Source organism: Mirounga leonina, unplaced genomic scaffold, assembly GCF_011800145.1.
Source record: "Mirounga leonina isolate KUSES-001 unplaced genomic scaffold, KU_Mleo_1.0 Mir_165, whole genome shotgun sequence".
Taxonomy (NCBI): Eukaryota; Metazoa; Chordata; class Mammalia; order Carnivora; family Phocidae; genus Mirounga; species Mirounga leonina.
In genome coordinates this window covers 22797969-22823899 of record NW_023270415.1, presented here as the reverse complement: position 1 = coordinate 22823899, position 25931 = coordinate 22797969, and the positions used below count along the sequence as shown (strand labels likewise).

General features: G+C 38.0%; 1 protein-coding gene across 1 annotated transcript in view; it reads left to right on the top strand.

Moving 5' to 3' along the window:
* The window catches only part of TRPA1 (transient receptor potential cation channel subfamily A member 1), a 52060-nt gene that overhangs the window by 5181 nt on the left and 20948 nt on the right, over positions 1 to 25931 (top strand). Inside the window, exons 2-15 of the mRNA XM_035012258.1 lie at positions 1269 to 1428; positions 4054 to 4229; positions 9085 to 9192; positions 12297 to 12405; positions 12575 to 12720; positions 13137 to 13273; positions 15940 to 15988; positions 17932 to 18031; positions 18688 to 18788; positions 19986 to 20155; positions 20241 to 20405; positions 22464 to 22578; positions 23464 to 23630; positions 24997 to 25090. Coding sequence (XP_034868149.1) covers positions 1269 to 1428; positions 4054 to 4229; positions 9085 to 9192; positions 12297 to 12405; positions 12575 to 12720; positions 13137 to 13273; positions 15940 to 15988; positions 17932 to 18031; positions 18688 to 18788; positions 19986 to 20155; positions 20241 to 20405; positions 22464 to 22578; positions 23464 to 23630; positions 24997 to 25090 — 1797 coding nt within the window. The remainder of the gene's footprint in view (positions 1 to 1268; positions 1429 to 4053; positions 4230 to 9084; positions 9193 to 12296; positions 12406 to 12574; positions 12721 to 13136; positions 13274 to 15939; positions 15989 to 17931; positions 18032 to 18687; positions 18789 to 19985; positions 20156 to 20240; positions 20406 to 22463; positions 22579 to 23463; positions 23631 to 24996; positions 25091 to 25931) is intronic.

Below are 25931 nucleotides of genomic sequence, written 5' to 3'. Positions count from 1 at the left end.
CAAGGAAAAGACAATGTCATTTATGATAAATCATCCTCAGTCCAGTCATAATAAAGAATATATAAAGCATGAGGAAGAAAAGAGAGTATTAGAGAAAAATAAGGTATTCAAAAACTCTCACTTCTCCCCTGACATCAGTGGAAATGAGCATGTGTTTGGAGCTACATTTTCACAGGCCAGTGACAACAGCCAACTGTGCCAAAAACTTACTGAACTGGCTTTCCAAAGGCTATTCTTTTTTTTTTTTTTCCATTTTTTTTTCATTTTATTCTTATGTTAATCCCCATACATTACATCATTAGTTTTAGATGAAGTGTTCCATGATTCATTGTTTGCGCACAACACCCAGTGCTCCATGCAGAATGTGCCCTCCTTAATACCCACCACCAGGCTAACCCATTCTCCACCCCCCTCCCCTCTAGAACCCTCAGTCTGTTTTTCAGAGTCCATCGTCTCTCATGGTTCGTCTACCCCTCCGATTTCCCCCGCTTCATTCTTCCCCTCCCGCTACCTTCTTCTTCTTCTTTTTTTCTTAACATATATTGCATTATTTGTTTCAGAGGTACAGATCTGAGATTCAACAGTCTTGCACAATTCACAGCGCTTACCAGAGCACATACCCTCCCCAGTGTCCATCACCCAGTCACCCCATCCCTCCCACCCCACCGCCCACTCCAGCAACCCTCAGTTTGTTTCCTGAGATCAAGAATTCCTCATATCAGTGAGATCATATGATACATGTCTTTCTCTGTTCCAAAGGCTATTCTTATGGTTTAAAATATTTTAGTCTGTCACACAACTCATTCTATGATAATGGTTTTTACCTCAGCTTCGGTTTCTCTCGTATGTTGGTTTTTCCATCATTGACCAGTCAGCCAAAATACATATTCCATGCATCTCCTGTTCAAGTTCTGACTTTGCCATTTACTGGGTGCCTTTGGGCAAATTGTGTAACCTCTCCGTGTCCTTGTGTCCTAGTCCTATTTACTTTATCATAAGCAGGATAAATAGTTTTGGATGATAGTAACCTTTAAACAATTAACTTGTATTGAGGTGCCTGGGCAGCTCAGTTGGTTAAGCGTCTGACTCTTGATTTTTGGTTCAAGTCATGATCTCAGGGTTGTGGTATTGAGTCCCACATTGGGCTCCACCCTCACCAGATTCTCTCTCTCTCCTTCTCCCTCTGCCCCTCCCAACTTAAAAATTACCTTATATTATTAAGTTTTACATATGCTCGTTGGAGGTAACAATTTTTTATATACTTCCAGGTGGTTTTTGAAGGAAGTACATATAGATTTAAAAACCTTATGAAGAAACAAAAGAAATTAAGCAAATATGATGATATGAATGCATCCCCTTTGCACCATGCTGCGGAAGAAGGTCAAGTGGAGCTGTTGGAGATGATCATCAATGACTCCTCTTTCGAAGGTCACAGGATGTTACAATGAATGCATTATAAGTCCATCATCCCATTAGATTCATTGGGAAGAGTGGTATGAAGTAATTTTGAAGGGCAGATTAGTTCCAGATTATAAAGGGCTTGAATATCTCACTCAGGAGTGTGACTTTTCCCTTCAGGCCAGTTTCCACTGAAATACTGCAAAGGATAGTTCAGGGATTTGGGACATTGCACAACATGCAGAGATTTTGTTTATATACATTTTATGTATTCTTCTTTACTATTTCCACTGAGGTCATTCTGTACTGAAATTGCATCATTGAACAAATCAAGGCTCCTATCCAGCTTCGTGCCCACACAGCCATGTTGGAGAAACTCAGCTGTAGTCACATAAGGAAGGGCGAAGCCACAGATTTAAGCAGTGAGATATTGTGATAAGACCTTTATTATTTAAGATGATTCCATCAGTACTGTGGGAGATGGATTGGAAGTGGAAGCCCAATTGAAAAGCTACTTTAGTAGCAAAGAGTCCATGAGGGTTTTGAGATTGCAATAGGGAGAAAGGGAGAGAATCAAGAGCTATTTTGCATGTAGAATGGACAGTGCTTGATAAGAGATTGAGTGTGAGGAGTAAGCAGCAAACAGTTGAACTGACTTTGAGATTTCTAATTTAGGAGATTAGGCTAATAGTGTAGCTATCCAGAAAAGAAGGCATATAAAAAGAACAGAAGAAAAATGAGAGTGAGGTGTGAATAATAATGAATTTGGTTTAGTCATACTAAGTCTGAAAGGTCCAGAGGACCTCTACTTGGAAATATCCAGTAGACTAGTAGACTAGTAGCTAGTGTTCTAGTAGACTAGAACTCTAGAAGGAAGAGAGCTGCCCCCACAGGGCCATTGTTCATAGAAAGTATCTGAAGCTATGGAAGTACATGGAAATCCTTTAGGGGACAGCAAAGGTAGCTTAAGGGTAAGGCACTGACATTAAGGATCAGATGGCAGAGGAAAAGCCGGCAAGAGAGTGGTGAAGAAGGCGGTGGATAAGAGATTGATGGTACAGAAGCCCGGGGAAGAGTTATCAGATAGATGCATAATAAGGGTAACTGCACCCAAGAGCTCAAGTAGGAAGATCATAATAACCCTTGTGTTAAAGGGCCTCACTGACCTTTGTAAAAATGATTTCTGAAAACTGATAGAGATAAAAGTCAAATTCAAGTTCTTTAATTAGTGAACGGAAATTTATTATTGTAGGCCCCTGCTTAAGTTTGGTGCTGAATGAAATGCTTGAATGGAGTGACTTGATCAGACAGAATGGTCAAAGGATGAGTATGAGAGAGTGGGAGTGTGTGTGTTGGGGGGGGGAGTGCGTTGCTGAGAATGAGGTACTTGGATGAATGAAAGGAGAGTGGAAAGATAAATTTTAAAAGGAGGAAAATGGTCAGGTGGCGCCTGGGTGGCTCAATCATTTAGCATCTGCCTTCAGCTCAGGTCATGATCCCAGGGTCCTGGGATCGAGCCCCGCATCGAGCTCCCTGCTCCGTGGGAATCCTGCTGCTCCCTCTCCCACTCCCCCTGCTTGTGTTCCCTCTCTCGCTGTGCCTCTCTCTGTCAAATAAACAAAATCTTTAAAAAAAAAAAAAAAAAAAAAAAAAAGAAAATGGGCAGTGTGCCTGCAGCATGGTTGCACATGGCCCCCAAATCCTATTCATGACTAAATACTTCCTCCTCCTCAGACATAATAATATCCTGCCACTGATTAAAAAGGCTGATAAAGCAGACAGTCATGTATATTTTAGAATAGATATAAGACACTGCTGTATAAAAGGTTATATTCTTATGCTGAGCTCACAGGGTAAATAGTACAATATGGTGCTTTATAGAAAGAGGTGGAAACCGTGTGTGGCATTAGGGGCACCAGCTCTAATTCCAGTCTTAATGGTTTATTCGTGGTGTGTCTTTTTTCTCATTAACATTTTTTTGAACCATTGCTATGGGCCACTATACTAAGATCTTTGAAGACATGATTTGATATTCTCCCCCCCCCACCCGAAGCGTTGTGGAGTATTTATGTATTTTAAGCTTCCCCCTCCCTCCCTCCCTCTCCCCCACCCCTTCTTACCAGATTTGAATATAATAACACTGAGGTTCAAAGAGTAAGGCAGTTTTCAGAACTCCATACTGCTTGTGTAACACTGGCAAAGTTTTGAACCTCTAGGCCTCATTTTTCTTTATTTTTCTGAAAAAAATGGTCATGGTTCCTTGTGGGCTGTTGAAGGGTTGAGTGCAATAATGGTCGTATGGAACTTAGTGTTTCTGGCATATAGTTACGGCTTTTATATAAGCTCAGTATTTTATAACTATCCTCAAAGTCATAGTGCAGATAAAAACATAGCAACAGGAGAGTCTGCTTCTTGTGGATGCTATAGACAGACCTCTAACTCATTTGACAAAGTCCATGCTGTACTTCAGCATATCCCCTGTAGGTGTCCATTAGACGTTTCCTGAGAACTGAAGCTATATTTTAATGTTTTTGTAAAGAAGGTGAAGCCTATGTCCGCAGCACTTGGCACTGAGCTTTGAAGTGAACAGGCATGCAATAGGTGTTGAATATAGTGCAAGCAAAATCTAACTCTTATTTCGGTGTATTTTTCTAGTGCTGAATGTGATGGATGATTATGGAAATACCCCTCTACACTGGGCCGCAGAAAAAAACCAGGTTGAAAGTGTTAAGTTTCTTCTTAGTAAAGGAGCTAACCCAAACCTCCGAAACAGCAACATGATGGCACCCCTTCACATAGCTGTGCAGAGCTTGCACAACGAGGTGATGAAGGTAAGGCTGCTCCCTGCTCCCCATCATAGCATGGGCCAGGACTCAGGTCCAGTGGTCTCTGCCTGAGCCACTGAGCCAGAGTGGCCAACCTAGCCTACCAGGATGGATGAAATATAGTGATTATAACATTGGTTTTGCTTTTGACCAACCAATGATGATTGATGATGATAGTCTTATCTTTAAGACTAGAGATAAGAAGATTTCTTATATATCAGCATTTTAAGAAAAGTTTTATATGTTTCAATTTCTTAATCCTCATTAAAAGAAACAGAACTATGTACTAAGACTATTACCACTATTTCATAGCTGACGGAACTGAGGCACAGAGAATGAAATAATTTGCCTAATGTCGTATAACTGGTTGAAAGCAAAAATTAGGAATTTTGTTCTCATCTTTGTTTGTGAGTTAATGCTTTACTTTTTTTTTACCTGACTGATAACATGATAAAAAGGAAGATAGTGATGAATGAATGCCTCAGTGAAGACAGAAAACATAATTGTGACTTAACTATTTTTGTTAGACAACATGCCTTAGTGGATGGCATGTCTTGGCAGAAGACATAATGATACTTTTGGGGGAATTTCTTATTTTTTCCAAGGCTTCAGAGTGTTGTCAAATAAAGGAAATGCTGGTGAATGCCAAAAGGGTGAGTTTTAGGCCAAGGCTTTTAAACTGCATTGCAGAGTCTCTCAGACATATGGGAAGACACACATGGTTACTTAAAGAGCACTGAAACTTACAAATGGATCGGGTTCCACATATTCATTTCTGAGAGAGGCAATTTGGAACTTACAAGTTTTCCTGAGGTAATTACATTGCAAATAATGACTTGGATATTATGCTAAGCCACATATCTTAATTGGTTCGAGTTGCTCTAACAAAATACCATAGATTGTGGGCCTAAAGCAAAAACATTTATTTTTCATGGTTCTGGAGGCTGGGAAGTCCAAAATCAAGGCACTAGCCAATTTGGTGTCTGGTGGGAGCCTGCTTCCTGTTTCACATGTCTGTCATTGCACTGTGTCCTTATAAAGCAGAAGGGCGGGAGAGATTTTGGGGTTTCTTTTATATCCTTCATCACCTTCGGAAGGCCCCACCTCCCAGTACCATCACAATGGGGATTAAGATTTCAACATGGGTTTTGGAGGGACAAAATTAGCTGGCCCATCACACCATACCCAAACCTACTTTGTCTGTAAATCACCCAAAAAAGTCCCAGGGGTGTTCTTGAGCTCCATGCTCCTGTAGCCCAGACACCTTCCTCTCAGCCCCCTGGGTCCTTGGTTCCCTGAAGCCAGGCATAGAGGATGTTACAGGGGCCTGCTTTCTGCTTTCCCACTGTAACTTGTATAGCTAGAGTATAGCTCTGTCATTAATACCTAGCACATGGTATTGTAACCAAAATTCATGTGCTCCAGGAAACAAACTGAGGGTTACAGAAGGGGAGGGGGCTGGGGGGATGGGATAGCTGGGTGATGGGTATTAAGGAGGGCACGTGTGTGATGAGTACTGGGTGTTATACACAACTAATGAATCCTCTAACACTACATCAAAAACTGATGATGTATGATACAGTGGCTAACTGAACATAAAAAATGAAAAAAAATATTTAAAAAGATTTATTAAAAAAAAAAAGTTCATGTGGTTTTCTCCGGCTCTGGCTGGTTATCTTTGAAGGAGGGACTGTGTGCAACTAATCTAAATATCTCCATTCCTCACCACTATGGCTCCTGAATAAATGAATGAGTAAATGGGCATTTTGCCTGAAGGAGAAGGGATGAGCATAAGTGTCCACCCCTAAGAAGATGGTTCAGGACTGAAAAGGCCTTTGGCAGCAGGCTATTTGTTTTTTTAAATGTCTGCATTGTTTGTGACCCAGATGCTTATTCTATACCGTTTGCATTGGACCACTAGTGACCCTGGGGACCCCTTTCCAACCAAAGAGGCCTCTTATTTCCTCAAGGAACTCTTGTGCTTCCTCTGAAGGCTCTTTTCAGAAGGAAATGCCCATCGACTTAATTAACCTTGACTCTGAAAGTGTGATTTGGGAATTCAAAGGCAGGTAACGGTTGAAAGGCTATCTTTAATTAGGAATCAGAAATGTTAAGATTAACAAGTATAGAAAGATACCACAAGAAATAGAAAAGAAAGTTTAGAAGTAAGCCCATAGCTGATTTATAAAGTAGATGGGGGGTATAACAAAGAATTTCCTGGTAACACCAGAACAAGGGGAAAAAAAAAAAAAGGGCAGGGTTATAAGAAAATTGAAATTAGTTGCCTCTCCTTTGCTTGACCTTACCAGCCATAACTTCATCTAAAAATATTTCTAAACCCCTCCACTTCACCGGAGATGAAGTGAATGGAAGGAGGAGGAATTTTGGGGTGTTTCTCTGTGCGCTTGCAAGCCCCTCTAGGTCTGCCTCTCCCAGTTATGCCCATGGGTCCGGCCTGTACCCCACCAGCCTTTGCTGAATGTAGAATGCTTCTCCATTGTCTACTTGGCCAGCCTTCCCCCAGACCTTCTACCGCTGCCTGTATGCTTGTAAAGTAAGAAACTGTTGCATGTTCCCTCAAGTTCTTGTTACAGATACCAGTAGTGTTTCCTGGGACACTTGGCCTAGGGTTAGTGGGTGGCCTTGTTTCTCTATAGCCTGTAAGCCTTAGTCCTTAGGGCTTACCCCATAGGTATCCAGTGGTTTGACCCTCCCGTGAGGCTTCCTGGATTTTTACCAAAGGGACCACTGGAGGCCACACCTGCAAACTTCCAGACTTGCCTGGTCGTGAGTGAATCTGAAGTAGGCACAGTTTAGTTGCTCTCTCTGGGATCTCTGCCACATAAATTTTACACAGCTTTATGAAAAATTGTGCTGACGGTAGCAAGCAGTAACACCCTAATAAGTACAGTAAATCTATGATCTCTGATTCTAAGAGGGCAAAGAGAGAAAAATCTCTTACAGACTCGGTAAGTTACTTTACATGGGAATCTAGAGTTTGTTGAGAACAGAATGTGAAAGTGCCTGACGTTCAGAATGAACTTGTGTTCTCGTTTTCTTTCATCCATCAATAATCTACGTGTTCTTACATACTAAAATCTCAAATTAAGTTTGTTTGAGCAGAGCTAATTAGTAAGCCTAATTCATTTGCTGACATATCAAGGCATATTCTATTAACAAGGGGCTCTGTGCATTTTTTTTTTTTAAGTCAAGGTTTTTAGGAAACAACTTGTTTAATTTTTCTTAAGAAATTGTAAGTACATATTAGTTTTATCATAGTCTTATTAGAAGAGAAAAGGCCTCTAGTAGGCCAATTCAAAGATTCTCTCTTGGGGGAGACATTTATATGAGAGAATTATTGTTAGATTTAATATAAAGACTGGTTAAAGATCTATAGATTCTTGGCCTATAATCAGTTGGAAGCCACCAGGTGAGGGGGTGTCCTGGGCATGCTACGAAGGCTCACACGCACAAGTTGTATCTTTCCACAATGTCAGCTTTATTCAATCATAAAGCAAAGTTAATCACAATTCTAAAGCAGGTTCAGGATTCCAAACTCAGTGACGTTTCACCATGTGATTAAACTTGGCTTCTTACACAGTCCCTGGAGCAGGACAGAAGACAAATCACACAACAAACAAGGTAACAGAAGGGTGCAGGAAGTTAACAAATCAAACTCGAAGCCAGTCTGTGGGCGCACAGTTGAGATAAGTCCGGTCCGGGTCAGCTTTCGGCACTCACTGCTTCAGATCAATCGGGCAGAGCCTTCTGCAGCAGTCTGAAGAGTCTGACCGTTTGCTGCCCAAATCCTCCCCTTTCTAAAGGGATTGAATCTGTCTTGGATCTCTGCAGACCTCCTCTGGTTTTGCTCCTTATTAGTTCTGGGGTGTCAGGTGCTGGTCCCAGCGATACCTCCTAACTGCAGTACCTTAGCTGCTTGTGTCATTGCTTGACATGAGAGACTCAATTGTGATCTCTACAGAGGTGACAGGTCTTTAGTTAAATTCCATCATTGCTTAACCATTTTGTCAGGAATGCTAAGTTATTAAATCATAGAAAAAGTTTCTATTCCGGACTAAGTTTGAATTAATTGAGTTAAGCCATACCAGTGTTACATGAACTCTCTTTTCTCTGCTGAAGAAAAATAAAGTTTTTAATTGACATTTCCCAGAATACTTAGAATAGAGGTACAAGACAAATGGCTGGAGGGGAGAAAGCAGCCCTTCCCTTCCCACTCCCTCCTCCCTCTCTCCCTTCCTACCTCCCTTATCTCTGTGTCTCGCCCTTCTTCTCCTCCCTTCTTCCTCTACACTCATATTCTGAATGGCTCCACAGAAGCTGTTAGTTAACATAGTTCATTTAATACAAGTGAGAGGTATTAAGTGAGCTGTTTATTAGTATCCACATTTCTTCTAGTTTCACAACTCCATATTGCCTTAATTGATGTGATCTAGAAATGTCTCTTTCTTTCAAGAGCACATGCATGGGCACATGGAGGGTAGGGAGGGGTAGAGGGAAAGGGAGAGAGAGAATCTTAAGTAGGCTCCATGCCCACCACGGGAGCCTGACACAGGGCTTGATCTCATGACCCTGAGATCGTGACCTGAGCCAAAATCAATAGTCAATCGCTTCACCAACTAAGCCACCCAGGTGCCCCCAAATCACCATTATTTCATCTTTTTTGAGAAAGGTATGTAGTAACTACTAAGTACAGTGTTTATGCCAGATTCTGTGGGAGAGGGATGAGAAAAGATGAATAAGGACATGGTCCCTAGCATCCAGGAGCTTATAATCTAATGGAAGACAAATTCTTTTTGGAAACTTGAAAGCTAACTGACCGTTATTCCCCTCTTTTGTGTAGGTCTTGACTGAACACAGCAGTACAGATATTAATTTGGAAGGAGAAAATGGAAACACAGCTGTGATAATCGCATGTTCCAAAGACAACAATGAAGCACTGCAAATCTTGGTTTGTATTTTAACCATTTTTCCCCATTTTCTTTCCTTCTTTAGGGTAACATGAATCATTGTTATTTATAGCAGCTCTTGATTTCTCAGCAAAATATAAACTGCAGAAAATGTCAGAAAAAAATAGTTTTTTGTGTTTCTGTATTTGTACACACTCCTTAAATCTTAAATCGATCTGAGGTTGCTTACAGAAGACTCACAGGAAAACATTAAAGAATATGTGAAGAGAACCAAGTGAAAAGGAAGTATAGACAGCAAAAATGAAGGTGAAGCTGCTGGTTAGGCTAGACTACAGAATGTGAAGTAGAGTAGCTTGGATGTTAGTAAAAGTGGACCATAGTTTTTACTCTGAGCTTCTGAATAGTCTGAGGAGAGATAAACATAGTCAACTGCAAACTTACTGTTGGGCTCATGAAATAAAAGCCAAGACACACAGCTATTCATGTTCCCAGGACTAGAAGTTGCTGCCATGGATTCTCAGAAAGGGAGCCCTATGTGACATAATGACCAAGGTCTTTGGCCACAGCCCTAAAAGTAGGGCCAGTCCTCTCTCTGGTGGGATTTCCTGGGGTGGTCCACTGAATCTGGAGATGCCCACCTAAAATGACTGACTCTTACCCTACATACTGTCCCTTCTGAGTGTGGTGTTAGAACTCCAGAAAATAGCTTTCTTTCAACTATCCCTTAATCACGTGCATGTTGCTCAGGCCAGGGTATATATTTTTGCCACTTGATTTTTTTTTTCTCCACTATCCCAGAGAGTAGGAAAATAAAAATAATTTTAGAAATCTTCCTGAATATTTAAGTTTACAAATAGGGTCTAACATGTTAATTAGATGTTTTGGAGAAAAAATACATATTCCTATAAACTGTCATGATTGGACCAAAACGAGGATAAAAATAAATGAATTAGCACTCTAAGAGTCAAGAAAAAGAGCTTCAAATAAAACAAAAGAAAATTGTAATAAAGGAATAGTAAAGTTGTAAACAAAAATTAATGATTTTTGGATTATTTGATAAGTTGAGTTGTTTCTTTGAAAAAGAAGATAAAATAGAGCTGGTATGGGCTAAGTCTAAATAAAAGAGAAAAATATAAAGTGCAAATCACAGAGGACTTTATCTGGATATGGTAGGAAATTTTAAGATGACAAAAGATCAGTATGAATAATCCTATTCTTAAAAAATTGGAAAATCCTTTTTAAATGGATAGTTAAAAGTAATTGAAATTTAGAAATTAACCAAAAGTTAATTCTCATTTATGTATAGAACCATAAAAAATATTAAAAATGCATTATTAAGCTCTGGAGTCAGCTAATTTTACAAGCTTTTATAGATTTTACAAGTTCTTTAAAACTTTCATGGAAAAAGTTTTCATTTCAGGTAACTGTTTTATAGCATAAGAAAAGAGTGAAAATAACCAGATTAATTTTAAGAAACAAATATAATAATTCCAAAATTTGACAGTTTTCCTCAAAAAAATTTAGACCAATTTTACATATAAATAAACATATAGATGCAAAATCTTAAAAATACTAGCAAAATTGATTGAAATCATTAAGAGTAACACACGGTACCACATTGGCCTTATCCAGGGAATGTAGAGATAGTTTAGTATCAGATTATAGCACATGAGTTGACCTGAGCAAACCAAGCATATGATGATATCCATTTCTTTATCTTTAAATGGATAAAAATTTATCTTTAAGGTATTCTTACAAATCTGTGAGGAAAAGACTACAGAAAATTGGCAAGGGACACATGAAGTTTAATTAATTTCTTTAATCGAAGAGAAACCTTGAAATAATGAGATTCAATTTTTTTTTTTTGTCTCTTAAATTGGAAGGATGAGGGGCACCTGGGTGGCTCAGTCATTACGCGTCTGCCTTCAGCTCAGGTCATGATCCCAGGGTTCTGGTATCAAGCCCTGCATCAGGCTCCCTACTCAGTGGGAAGCCTGCTTCTCCCTCTGACTCTCCCCTTGCTTGTGTTCCCTCTCTCGCTGTGTCTCTGTCAAATAAATAAAATCTTAAAAAAATTAAATTGGAAGGATGAAAAAAACTTGTTAATTTGATATTCAGGGTTAGAGAAATTTTGATGAATCAAAGAATTTCGTTCACTGTGGGTGTGAATACTTTTTAATTCTCGGAATACATTCCAAGGAGATAATTAAAGCTATTACTAATATTAATGCTAGTGGTACATATATCAGATGGAGAAAACTGGGGGAAAAAAAGTTTGTTCAGTAATAAGGATTTATTGTATAAAGTTTTGTGTATCCAAAAATGGAATATGTACTTAATAAAATCATATTTTTAAAGAATGTAAACTTTTTGAACAAAATGATCACACAGTATGCACATAATTACTTTTGAAAAGAAATAAAACAAAAAAGATTGTCTCTTAAAATGTAAACCAACACTGTCCCTCAAAAGTGAGATTATAGGTAATATTTGCTTCTTCACAGCTTCCTGCTTTTTCAGATTCTTTCCTTTTGTGAAAATAAAAGGCACTTAAAACTGAAGTTCAATGATGTATAAAAAAATGATAGTTGAAAATGATGGACTCAGAGATCAAGGTAACATTCTTTTAGTAGAGAATTTCTACTATGAAAATACCTGATTTTCATTCTTTTAGTAGAGAATTTCCATTAATGAAAATACCTGATTTTCATACTTTAACAAGAGTGCTGGTCTTACCATTTATTAATTTTACATAAATGAGAGGACAGGAATCTGGGAAATATCACTTTATTTATATAAGGTATTGAGCATAGAAATAGGAGAAGTCATGATAATATTTTAAAACACTTCATTAATTCCATTGAAAAATGTGTTAGTTGGAGTATTAAGGTTGATATTTTTATGTCTACATTGTCACTTCATCTTTGGAAAATATAAAGTGTCTCTAGTTCATAATCCTAGCCTCCTTCCAAAATTACCTTCTTGCCTAGATTTCATATCCTACGAAGCTTTTCTATATAGTGTTACCTAGGCACAGAATAATGAAATGGTCTAGGAAAGACCTTTAATTCTTGTTTATCCTTGTGATTTGGGGTTTTACTTGTGTCAGTTGACATTTTTTTGTTTGTTTGTTCTTTTCCTCCAGTTAAATAAAGGAGCTAAGCCATGTAAATCAAATAAATGGGGATGTTTCCCTATTCACCAGGCTGCATTCTCAGGTGCCAAAAAATGCATGGAAATAATATTAAAGTTTGGTGAGTAGAGGCTTTCATACATTATATACTATAAAGAAACCTATTCTGCTGGATGCTATTTGAAAAATATTTAATAGAGATTATACACAAGGCTTTTATATAAGTCTAAATATCCTTTTTTAAAAAAATTTATAATGTTTGTCCTCTTGAATTCTGTTTTCCTCTGAAGGTGAAGAACATGGATATAGCAGACAGTCTCACATTAACTTCGTGAATAATGGAAAATCTAGTCCCCTGCACATGGCTGTTCAAAGTGGTGACTTGGAGATGATTAAAATGTGCTTGGACAACGGTGCCCATTTGGAACTGATGGAAGTAATTGTTCACGTTCTACATGCTGCTTTTATTTAGGGTTGTCATAAATTAGTTTCCAAAATGCTTTATAGCTCTTTTACAGTTAATTCAAATTGCAGCAGGCATTATTTTTTGCTGCTCATGTAGAAGCAGAACGAGAGAATATCCCAGATTTCAACCTAGCCAAAGAATTTTGAGAGCTATCCAGAACACTTGCAAACACAAATACAGGACAGGTGATGATATGGATAATGATAGTAGAGGTACTGTCAGAGCTGTCAAAAGCTCTCAGACTGCAAGTAAGCAAAATTGCTAGCATGATTCTTACATTAATGCTTGATTTTGTTGACCTGGGAAGAAAAACCTCACAGCTGAATTTAGGTCATATCCTTAAATTTGGACTTAAATATTGATTCTGATATTAAAACTCTTTACAGAATGGGAAGTGCACACCCCTTCATTTTGCTGCCACCCAGGGAGCCACTGAGATTGTTAAATTGATGATATCCTCCTATTCTGGTAGCAACGATATTGTCAACGCAGTGGATGGAAATCATGAGACACTCCTTCACAGGCAGGTTTCCTACCTATCATTGTGTGTACACATTTATAGTCTGCATGTGTTAAATTATACCCTGCAAGGAAAAAGTTAACACTTAGAGTAGCAGAGATTCTATAGTTCAAAAGAAAAGAGCAGAGAGAAAGATCCTGTGTTTCAACTGGAATCTCTATGTTCCTCTGGAATTAGAGTGTTAAATAGAATTTCTTAGAAGAAAATCTCTAGTGGCATGTTCTGGATCATTTCTTAGGCCAGTGGGTATAGGCTCAAGATTAACTTTCTATATACTCAGGAGATCAACGTACATGCTTTTCTAAGCCTTTTCTTATTTGTTTCAATTCCTTATGTGTGTCTTCTCATTTTTAATAGGGATAATGGAGCAGTTACCTTTGGATGTTCCACTTTTCCCACCTCTTTCTGCTCACCCTCACAATTTTAAGTATTTTCAAACAGTTTTTAGGAAATGGTGGCCAAGCTCCAAACAAGATAAAAGTTTAACAGGAATACACATCAGAGGAAAAAAAAGCATCTGAAACTGTAGGCTTACTAGATGCTAGTATGGACTGAGAAGGGAAAGTAAGGAGTAAATGCTTCCTGTGTGAGTGAAAGAAGGAGCTGAGATGAGCCTTCCCTCTCTCTGCCCTTGCCTTTCTCTCCTTCTCACAAATTGGTATTTGCGAATAAAAGATTGGTGATATGAAAATGGCTAGTAAATCAGAATAAAAACAATAGAATAACCTCCAGACTGGAGATTCTCAAATACCTGCATATTAGAATTATGGGGGTAGTTTATAAAATCCCAATGCCAGTTCATAACCCAGATTACATCAGATTCTTTGGGATGGTCTTGGGAACTTTTTAAAACTCTATAAACTATTTCCAGGTTTTAGCCAATTTAGAAACCCCATGATCTGGATATAGTTAAAATGTGTCCATTTGGATCACAGCTTTAATGTACAAGTATGCATAAGGAATTATTTTAGAAAAATAGATCATTTACTTGACCCATATGTGTCCTCAGCCTGGTGACTGCTCTAGTTGGACATATTCAACTTGGACTGGCTGTAGATTTCTTGGACCAGTTCAGTCCAATTCTGATTATTCTAATACTGATCTATAATCCTGGAATGTCCTTCTAATAGCCGATGACATTTGGAGTTTATCTTGAGCTTCAAAGGGAAGTTTGCTCTTTGGGCTAGAATTCTTTTTGTTACCATACGTTGTTCTGACTGAAACGGTAAGCTTTGGAGTAAGGGGAATAGGGTGCCAGCCCTATCTGGCTATGTAACATTCGGCAAGTCATTAACATCTCCCAGCCTCAATGTTAAGATCTACTGAGAATTTGCATTTTTAGCGAACTCCCAGCTGGTGCAAGTGCTGGTCTATGGTCCACACTGAGCAGCAAATCTCTAAACTGGGGAGATAGAAGAATAAATTGAATGGGGCCTTAATGTTTTATTCATTTCCTATAATTGCTAAACCTATTTCATGTAATTTATTTATTTATTTATTTATTTTAAAGATTTTATTTATTTGACAGAGACAGAGATAGCGAGAGTAGGAACACCAGCAGCGGGAGTGGGAGGGGAGAAGCAGGCTTCCCCTCGAGGAGGGAGCCCGATGTGGGACTCGATCCCAGGATCCTGGGATCGTGACCTGAGCCGAAGGCAGACGCTTAACGACTGAGCCACCCAGGCGCCCTATTTCATGTAATTTAAATGTAATACAACCTCTTGTGAATTTGGGGTGAAAATTGATAAGCTGATTCTGAAATTTATATACAAAAGGCTAAGAATAGCTGAGATAATCTTAAATAGGAACAAAGAAAAAAGATCTGCAATAGGAAACAAAGTATTTTTTTTAAGCATTTTATTTGACAGGAGAGACAGGGAGAGGGAACACAAGCAGGGGGAGTGGGAGAAGGAGAAGCAGGCTTCCTGTGGAGCAGTGAGCCTGATGCGGGGCTCGATCCCAGGACCCTGGGACCATGACCTGAGCCGAAGGCAGATGCCTAACGACTGAGCCACCCAGGCGCCTGAAACAAAGTTTTCAATCATTAGTATTAACATTTGTTACAGAGGTGCTTTAATATAGGTTGAAAGTTTTTACTGGCTTTATTAATATTATCCTTATGACTGGCTGTGAAATAATACAAAAGTGACTTCAGTTCTCCCCAAAATTTGTCTTTGGCTTCATGAAACCTTAGGAAAGCTAATGCTGCCTTGTTAACTTTTGGCAAAGAAAGGGCATCTTGAACACTGCAGATGAATTTTAGGTGCATCTTGCATGCAACTGTTTTTATTCCCCATGATTGCAGTGATAACAAACCTGTTCTTTTGTTTTGTTTTAAGCTCTTAGGACAGATGTCACTACTCACTTCACATCCTCATGATGATTTTACAAGGAGAAAATCATTTAACTAAAAGATGAGGAGGAAAACCTTGTGATATATTTGAACTATTACTATTACTCTGAAAATATGGTCCTCCTCACAACCAATTACAATTTTTTAATAAAATCTTATATTTCAAATTATACAAAATTAATTCTGAAAGGTTATTGATTGCCTAGCATTTTATTATGTTAAATGGTCATTTAAATTGACCTTATGAGTGTAATATAGTAGCTTATTATATTTATATCAGCAGTACCTTAACATGTGTGTCACTCTCTTTTTGCAGAGCCTCACTATTTGATCACCATGAACTAGCAGACTACTTAATTTCAGTGGTAACTATTCCATGGACAGTTTTTTATTTTATTACTATTTCTAGTTGAAAAATCATAAAGTTACAGCCAAGTTTTTTTTTTTTTTTAAGATTTTATTTATTCGAGACACAGAGATAGAGAGCATGAGCAGGGGGAGAGGCAGAGGGAGAGGGAGAAGAAGACTCCCCGCTGAGCCAGGAGCCCGATGTAGGGCTCGATCCCAGGACCCTGGGATCATGATCCGAGCTGAAGGCAGATGCTTAACCATCTGAGCCACCCAGGTGCCCCAAAATAAGCCAAGTTTTAATTTGTTGCTTCTCAACAAAAAAGTTTACAAAAAGATGATTGACACATTTACAAATAGGATATAATGTGAATGAATACATTCAGGCCAGACGTCATTGCCATGCAGTTGGTCAGAAGTACCGAAGTGTGCTTTTGATACCTGGATCCACGTTTTTAGTGTTGGGAGTTGGTGGGTACATGGCAGGGACAGTTCTGTGAACCAGTCCTAGAAGAGGGTTAGGCTTTGCAACCCTGCTGACTCTTCCATGCACGAGAAGCTTCGAGGTGGAAGCAGGACAAGTAGCACATGTTGCTTCCACCATTCACTGTAAGCTTCTACCCCAGCTGCCTCAGTGAAAACAGTGAAAAACTGAGAAATTAAAAATACTGTCCAAAGCTTGTTACAAGTGAAAGCACACAATCTTTTTCATTCGAAGAAGTGTACTCAGTTGGCTTTTGAGTTAAATTTTAACAAGTCATTTATACAGATAAATATATGGTGTGTTTATTTAAGCCCCACCATATCAACAATGAATGTAATTCCATTTGTAATGTTTATTGTGGGTTTGTTGTCAATAGCAACATTGCAACTGTGATGTTTACATAGAGGAATCCTGGAAAGATTCATTATATGCCGTAGTTTTGTCATGCATGGTTTCCTGCAAATGCAGCCATGTCTTCACCTGGCAAGAGAACTGTGGCAGAACCTCACTAACCAACATGAGATTTTCAAAGGGGACACTGGTGCTGTTGTCCTCTGTATTTGCTGGGTCTGCCCTAAAACAGGGAAATATTCACAGTCGGAGTTTAAGCTATTTTTATTACCTGTCCAAAAGATAGAATTCAAGGGGCGCCTGGGTGGCTCAGTCATTGGGCGTCTGCCTTCGGCTCGGGTCAGGATCCCAGGGTCCTGGGATCGAGCCCTGCATCAGGCTCCCTGCTCCGCGGGAATCCTGCTTCTCCCTCTCCCACTCCCCCTGCTTGTGTTCCCTCTCTCACTGTCTCTCTCTCTGTCAAATAAATAAAATCTTTAAAACAAAAACAAAAAAAACAAAAGATAGAATTCTTTCCATGAACTTTTTTAAGCCTTTGTTTTTGGTCATGTAAAATATTATAACCATAACACGTCATGATAAATACTTTATCATTTAAAATATATATGATTTTTAAATATAAATTTTCTCAAGTATTTGGCTAAAATTTTACTTTAGGATCTGAGTTAGTTCAGTTATTTAAGTTCATCTATTTCAGATGTAGATTTTTTTAAAAAGTGAACAACTTCTTGTGAAAGTTTTAAAAATCACATATGCAATAAATTTGGAAGGTTTTTGTATTATGGATATTTAAAAATCTTTTCTTACGTTGAGAACTAAACTATTGCTATAGACCAGAGGATTTTATTTTTATGATTTACATAGTAACACTGATCTATTGCCAGACGTCAAACAAAAAGTTAGCATGTGAGGATAATTTTTGTTGTTGAAATTGTAAAAGAATGTCTTGATTTCTGATATTACAACATATGAATTATAGGGAAATTCCAAGTAGTTCTGTAGTTATGTGCTTGAGTGCTAGCCATATTATGGATGCTCTATTTTAATGAATTAACATTATTTACAGATTGCAATGTAAGCTAATTTGTTCATAAGCTCTTTGTTGAATAACTTGTTTTATTTTAGGGAGCAGATATTAATAGCACTGATTTGGAAGGACGTTCTCCACTTATATTAGCAACTGCTTCTGCATCTTGGAATATTGTAAATTTACTACTCTCTAAAGGTACTACGAAGGGCCTCGCCAAGCTTTTAGAACTAGTACTCAATTAGATATTAAACATTTATTGGCCATTTATTGTGTGCCAGGCATCAGGCCAGGTGCTGTGAATACAAAGATAAATAGAATACTTTCCCTGTCTAGAAAAATTTTCAGTCCAGTAAGGGTGTGGTATTTAAAAAGATAATTTCAGAACAATAATAGACAACACTTACAAAGCAAGTATTTTATTGCAGGTACACTGCTGAACATTTTATCTACATTCTCTCAATGATTAATCCTGTGATGTAGGTACTATAACTGTCCCTCTTGTAGGTACTAACCTGATGTGAAGATTACAGAGAAGAGAGCTACTGTCCCTTCTTTTTTCTTGCTATCTAATCTGTCCATCTTTATATTTTATGCTTTAAAAGCTAAGATCTCATGTATTAACATAACAAATCATATATTCTCTACTCCCCCTACACACACACACACACACACACACACACTAAGGTAAACCCATTTTAAATACAGTTTTCTTGTCTAAATAAAGTTTCCTGTAAGTTAATGGTTGACAAAGTTTTAAGTAAAAAAAACTTTTATTTTCTTAAATTGAAAATCCACCGTAAGTAATGCTTTAAATAAATAAGTAGAAGTTATATTTATATTGTGTTTTATAGGTGCCCGTGTAGACATAAAAGATCATCTTGGACGTAATTTTTTGCATTTAACTGTACAGCAACCTTATGGATTAAAAAATCTGCAACCTGAGTTTATGCAGGTAATATATGTATATGTACATGGATTTCCATAAACTGAGTTGGGTTCAATAGAGAGTACAGTGATTTTGCTTAGTATGATTTTTATTATTATGAAGGCTGATTCTGGAATTTAAAAATTATGTTAAAATAAAGATGCCATATTTGAATATTTATTTACAAGACAGTGGTGATGATTATGATAATGATAACACATTTCACTGGGATTGAATTTTCCAAGTTACCAAGGGTTCCCATATATCCCCATCTATAATGAGTCAGCTTACCATCACTCTTTGAACCATTATGAATTGCATATCAGTGGAAAAGCCAGGTACTTGAGTAAATTAGCAATATTTCAACATCAGTTAAGAAAAATCATTCAACATATTTGACTTGACAGGTTGAAATGTGATCTCCATATTTATATTCACCAGCTCATACTTGCTGAGTGACTATTAGGTGTATCTGAAGTTCATCATATTTTTGTAATTAGATTTTAATATTGTCAAAGTCTTTAATAAAGAATAAAAATACTTTAAATATTTTAAAAATAGAAATTTATTGATTCGATTAAATGCTTATTTGCTCTTTGCTTTTTATTTAATATTCACATAAAAATAAAGTAAATCTGGGCGCCTGGGTGGCTCAGTTGGTTAAGCGACTGCCTTCGGCTCAGGTCATGATCCTGGAGTCCCGGGATCGAGTCCCGCATCGGGCTCCCTGCTCGGCAGGGAGTCTGCTTCTCCCTCTGACCCTCCTCCCTCTCATTCTCTCTCTCTCAAATAAATAAATAAAATCTTTAAAAAAAATAAATAAATAAAAATAAAGTAAATCTAATTTCAGCATCTCATCCCTTTTGCCTAACAGAACACGTTAGCATTAAGCTCTTAAGTCTTATTTGGGGGAAAAATGTAAAAGGTGGGCTGAAGTGGGTGGCCTGTAGCAAAATACGTTTAGAAAATGCTCGAACATGTTAAGTACATTTCTTATTCTTAGGATTTCTCAGAGCCCTTAATACAGTACTATACATTTTAGAAGACTGCATACACCATCATCCATATTTATTTTACTCCAGTACCTTTAAGTTATTTATATTTTTGCCCTCAAGGTATACATATTGATCCTTATTGGGAAATACTGTCCTACAGAATAGTTTGAAAAATACTATATTAGCATGAGAACAGAACCATATTTAGAATATTCATTTTTTTCCATAGATGCAACATATTAAAAAGCTGGTAATGGATGAAGATGATGACGGGTGTACCCCTCTACATTATGCATGTAGACATGGGATTCCTGTCTCTGTAAATAACCTACTTGACTTTAATGTATCCATTCATTCCAAAAGCAAAGATAAGAAATCACCCTTACATTTTGCAGCCAGGTAAGGGTCAGTTTATGTGACATCTGAGCATATCTTCTCTCTGTTTAATATTTGCTTTGAAAACATGAAACCTAATTTTTTCAAGTTACGGGAGAATCAACACCTGTCAGAGGCTTCTGCAAGACATGAGTGACACGAGGCTTTTGAATGAAGGTGATCTTCATGGAATGACACCTCTCCACCTGGCAGCAAAAAATGGGCATGATAAAGTAGTTCAACTTCTTCTGAAAAAAGGTGCATTATTTCTCAGGTGAGGATATGTGATCAGAATATTTATATATTCTTTTTAATTGGCCATTTTCTGGCTTTTTTTCTATCTTATTTTTAATTATGATAGTTAACTTTCTATCTCACGAAGTACTTTTATCCATCTTATATTTAATCCTCAAAACATTTCTCAAATATTGAAAGGGACATCAGTGTTATTTCTAATTGACAGATAAAGATGTCACGATTTATAAAGTTGAAGACTTCATTTGAGGTCACAGAATAAGTGGCTTTGTGCGAAGTAGTTCTCAGAACCTTTGAAATACAGTTCTTCATATTTTGCTTCATCATGCTACCATCCTTTTATGCAGATACATGTGCACACACACATCCCATACAAATTCAGACTTTTTAATTCAGTCTGATGAATGATGGACATGAAAAGATGCTTTTACACTGCAACACCAGACATGAAGAACTCCTGAATTTCATTATACTTAAAGGAAGTCTAACACAAGGAGCAAAGACAAAATTATTAAGCATTTAAAAATGTAGTATTATTAAATGACATCTTTGTAAAAAAAAAAAAAAAAAAGTTTTATAGAGGTTTGGTGAGCTATTTTCTAATTTTACCAGCACGGAAGCAAAGAACTCATTAGATTAATGTTCAAAAGGCTAATGTTCATTTTTTTTTTTTTTTAAAGATTTTTATTTTTATTTATTTGAGACAGAGAGAATGAGAGACAGAGAGCATGAGAGGGAGGAGGGTCAGAGGGAGAAGCAGACTCCCCGCCGAGCAGGGAGCCCGATGCGGGACTCGATCCCGGGACTCCAGGATCATGACCTGAGCCGAAGGCAGTCGCTTAACCAACTGAGCCACCCAGGCGCCCCTAATGTTCATTTTTTTATCAGAGCACCAATCATGCAAAGTAGGGTTGCAGCTGCAAAAGGAATGCTTTGCTCAGTTCCTTCCTCTAAAGGGACACCAGGCAGTGGACATGCAAAGGAGATCCCAAATGGATCCAGGCCAGAGACTTGTTGCTTTTAATTACATCATAATAACTGAAATGGTGAGGTTGCCTTTGCATCCTAAAATAGTTGTTCACTAGCACTGAAATTAAATTGTGTCAGGATCTCATGCTTTTTTTTTTTCTATCTCTGATTTGGAAAAATGACCAGCCTTGATTGTATTTACATCTTGAATTTCTGTGAGAAAGGACAAACATTTTCTAAAGGGATTAAGAAAGCATCTTTCAGGGGAGCCTGGGTAGCTCAGTCATTAAGCGTCTGCCTTCAGCTCAGGTCATGATAGTCCCCACATCGGGCTCCCTGCTCCGTGGGAAGCATGCTTCTCCCTTTCCCACTCCCCCTGCTTGTGTTCCTGCTCTTGCTATCTCTCTCTCTGTGTCAAATAAATAAAATCTTTAAAAAAAAAAAAAAAAATCAGAGCACAAGAGGAATGCTCTCTTCAGACCCAACGCTTAGAAGAATAAGTAGCATTAAGCTAAACATCTTAAGACCAACTGTTGTAAGATGATATTATCATTAGCAATACCTAGTGGCCATGAAGACTAATACTACCATCATGGAATTTTTTTCTTAAGATTTTACTTTTAAGCAATCTCTACACCTTCTGTGGGGCTCGAACTCACAACCCTGAAATCAGGAGAGGGGTGCTCTACTGACTGAGCCAGCCAGGCACCCACCCCCCATCAAGGAAAATTTTTGATATGATATTCAATTAAAGAATAAAATAAGATTTAAAACAGTGTGTATAAGTACATTACAGCCTTGAAAAAAATATGTACAACACAGACATGCTAACTCTGGTTTTACCCACCCCCAGATGGTTGATAATGTGTTTATGTACTTTTATATGTTAATCTACTAAATTAAAAAATATGTGTGAATCACATTCTAGGAAGGTTATTTAAGACCACTAGGCTTGAAATTAGCTCATTTGTTAGAAATCTGTAATATTTAGTTGCTAGAACTCATTTTGTTGTTGTTGTCATCCGACTCACCTTTCCAATGGGCAGCATCCCTTCCCACGATTCATCTGTGAAGTGAATGCACAGCTTTTTTCTTAACTCTTTAACAGTGACCACAATGGCTGGACTGCTTTGCATCATGCTTCCTTAGGCGGGTACACTCAGACCATGAAGGTCATTCTTGACACTAACTTGAAGTGCACAGATCAGCTAGATGAAGAAGGGGTATGTACTGTGTTCCTCATACCTACCCAGTGTCTTGGCATAGAAGCTTCCAAAATTGCAAGAAAGCCTCCTTCTTAGCCACTCTCTTTCCTTCCTTGCTGCATTTATACTCTTTTTTGGGTTCTTACTCTGCAGGGGAAAAGAATAAGGAGAATGCCAACGGGGTGGATGCATGTTGAGAACACCTCTTAAGTCTCATAGAGACTCCACAGGCCCATGTAGATAGATGAAACAATTTTCACTATTCCCTGGTGAACCAAGAAAAATGAAGAGGTTAGGGATAAGTTTTCATAAAACTAAGTGTACTGGATTTCAGGACTATCCTTTATTCTGCTATGATGTTCTCCCTCTTTTTATGGAGTGTATTAAAATAAATGCATATTCTTTCATGAAATGATAGAGGGTTGTCACTGCTTTTTGAAATGTCTCTGTGGCAGAATTAAAGACTGGCAACCTTCTAGCAATTTATTTTTTTTTTAATTTCACAAGCCTGTGAAAACCCCAAATCTGGAAATCATTGCTCTAAGACAATAAATCTCTTAGAAGAATTCTGTGTTCAATTCAATATCCTTACCCTGAAAGTTTGTCATTTATCCTTGTGGAATCATCCCACAGCAAAAACAAAATAAAATGAACCACTTTGAATTCCACATATACACACACAGCACCCCTCTCCCTCTCCCTGCTCCCACACGATGTTCGAACTATAAGTTCATTATGCAAAGCCTGATTCTTAACACTGGCTTTGAATTTTATGATTTTGGTATTAACTAGTTAAGTTTGTTAATAATTTATTTTAAGCAGTCCAACAATGAAAGCAGAGAAATAGCCAAAGGATGAACAGCCATTGTTACTGGATTTTCTGTGTTGTATTTTTTCTAAAAGAACACTGCGCTTCACTTTGCTGCGAGGGAAGGCCATGCCAAAGCTGTTGCACTTCTTCTGAGCTCTGAGGCTGACATTGTTCTGAACAAGCAGCAGGCCTCCTTTTTGCATGTTGCAATTCACAATAAGCGGAAGGAGGTGGTTCTTACAACCATCAAGAACAAAAGGTATGCTGTCTCCCTATCCCACTGTCATTTAGTGTCCTCTGACGTGTGGGATGATAGATATCCTGAGAAGAAACAGGAAAAGAATAAGTTTCAGCTGTTAACCAACATTCCTTAAACATCACTTGTTTACATAAAATATTTAACTCTTTGGGTAGCAACAAACATGTTACTTAACCTCTCCAGTTTTTGGTTTCCATCTGTAAATTATGGGAGCATAGATCGCCTTCATAACACCCATGTAAGACGCATGGGCTTCAGACATGTGTCTAGTCATTGTCTAGCACATTCTGCCCTGATCTGCCTGAATCTGCCCAACATTCTCTTGTTAACAGAAATGTCAAACCTGAATGTTGGTGAAAATAATCTCCAGGGTATATCCATGCTGTTATTAGGGCCATTTATTGGAATTTCTCTTAACACATGATCTTTTGTGATTGTGGATTTTTAAACCATACTCTAGGGAGTTTTAATGATGAAGTTGGAGGGTAGTTTGTCCTACTTTTTGTACATAAACTTTTTGTATAATCACAGAAATGCTCAAGGGGCCAGTGTCACCCAGTCATGGACACACAGGCGAGCCATGTCCTATTCAAGACAGATCAAGCCTGTGTTTTGATCTCAAGATCCCCCTGCTGATCATTTCTTTGAAACACTAGCCAGTGCAAGTGTGCAACTGGAAGTTTTCTACTTATTCAGATATTCTAGATGAATTTTACTGATAGGGTTAACAGAAAATTTGGATACTTTTTAGAAGTACTCTCTTATGACATAGATCGGATCTTGGAGGTAAATGTCTCTTCTTTACTTCCTGTTGGGGATTTATTTCCCCCTTGGTATCATAAGTATCTTCTTGTTCTGTCCAACTGGATGGTGATGAAGAAAGCAGGCTACACAATCTTCTGGCAGAATCCATGCTTATTAATGTATTTGACACATGTTGTTTTGTAGTTTAATGCAACACATGGTGTATACATGGATTAAATGTTAAATGTTGTGTGTCCAGTACTCTGTTGTTATTGTATATACATGAATATGACTATCTCTACTCAACATGACCAGCTCATACTATTTCATGATTTCAGGATGAAAAGAAGGTAATAACTTACCTTCTTTAGAAGGCATTTAGAGAAAGAGAATAGTGATTATAACAGCCATCCTGGAATTTGCCCACATTTCTAATTTCCATTAATGGACAAGGATCCTATTAATGGATTGATACTGATTCACAGATTGGTTCCACTGGAACAAATTCAGGTTTCTTCTAAAGATCTAATCTTGAATCTCAACTGGCAGCTTTGTTGTATAGAACAGCAAGATTAAGACCTTGTGTTTGTTTTATTATTATCACCATTGTTATTTTTTACAGATGGGAAGAATGCCTTGAGGTTTTTAGTCATTATTCTCCAAGCAATAAATGTCCAGTCATGGAAATGGTAGAATACCTCCCTGAATGCATGAAAGTAAGCTCTCCAGATAGAACTGCTTCTGGGTATATGCTTGGCATGTAATATAATATGAAGATTTGTTGTTGTAATCACAATGTAAAGAATAGTAATTTTCATTTTTAAAGTAAAGTTTCTAGTTTCCCGTAGGCTATCAATCAGGGAAGTCAGCCAACAAGTATTTAGTAAGGACCTACTTGGATTAAAGAATGCTGTTAGGTGTTGGGTTAGGAAAATATAGGCAACAGATTTTTTTTTTTTTAATTTTATTTATTTGAGAGAGAGAGAATGAGAGAGAACACATGAGAGGGGATAGGGTCAGAGGGCAAAGCAGACTCCCTGCCGAGCAGGGAGCCCGATGCGGGACTCGATCCCGGGACTCCAGGATCATGACCCGAGCCAAAGGCAGTCGCTTAACCGACTGAGCCACCCAGGCGCCCTAGGCAACAGATTTTTTTATTCACATGATCCAAGTCTAGAAGAGAGACTACTAATGGTGGTCACTGGCTGAATAAAGCTCTAGGTGGCTTTTTGGAGCCATGCATGTTATTATTTCAAATCTACAGTAGTTGTTAACATTTAGCACCAGGATGCCTCCCTTAAGGACCCAGATATCTGGCTTTCTGTAAAAATCAGATCTGATTACGGGGCCTCCTGCTCACGGGGAAGGAACTGCTGGGCTACTAGCAGCTGCTTCCTTTAGATGGGGCAAACACTACTCCCATTTGGTACACCTCTTCCTTTTGTATACTGCATCTAATGCCTACTGTTGGTTGCCATGTATTGTTATTCTGGTGCAACTGCTCTCCTTATAGTAGAGAGATATTTAGTTGTAGTAGAGATGTAGTAGATGTAGTAG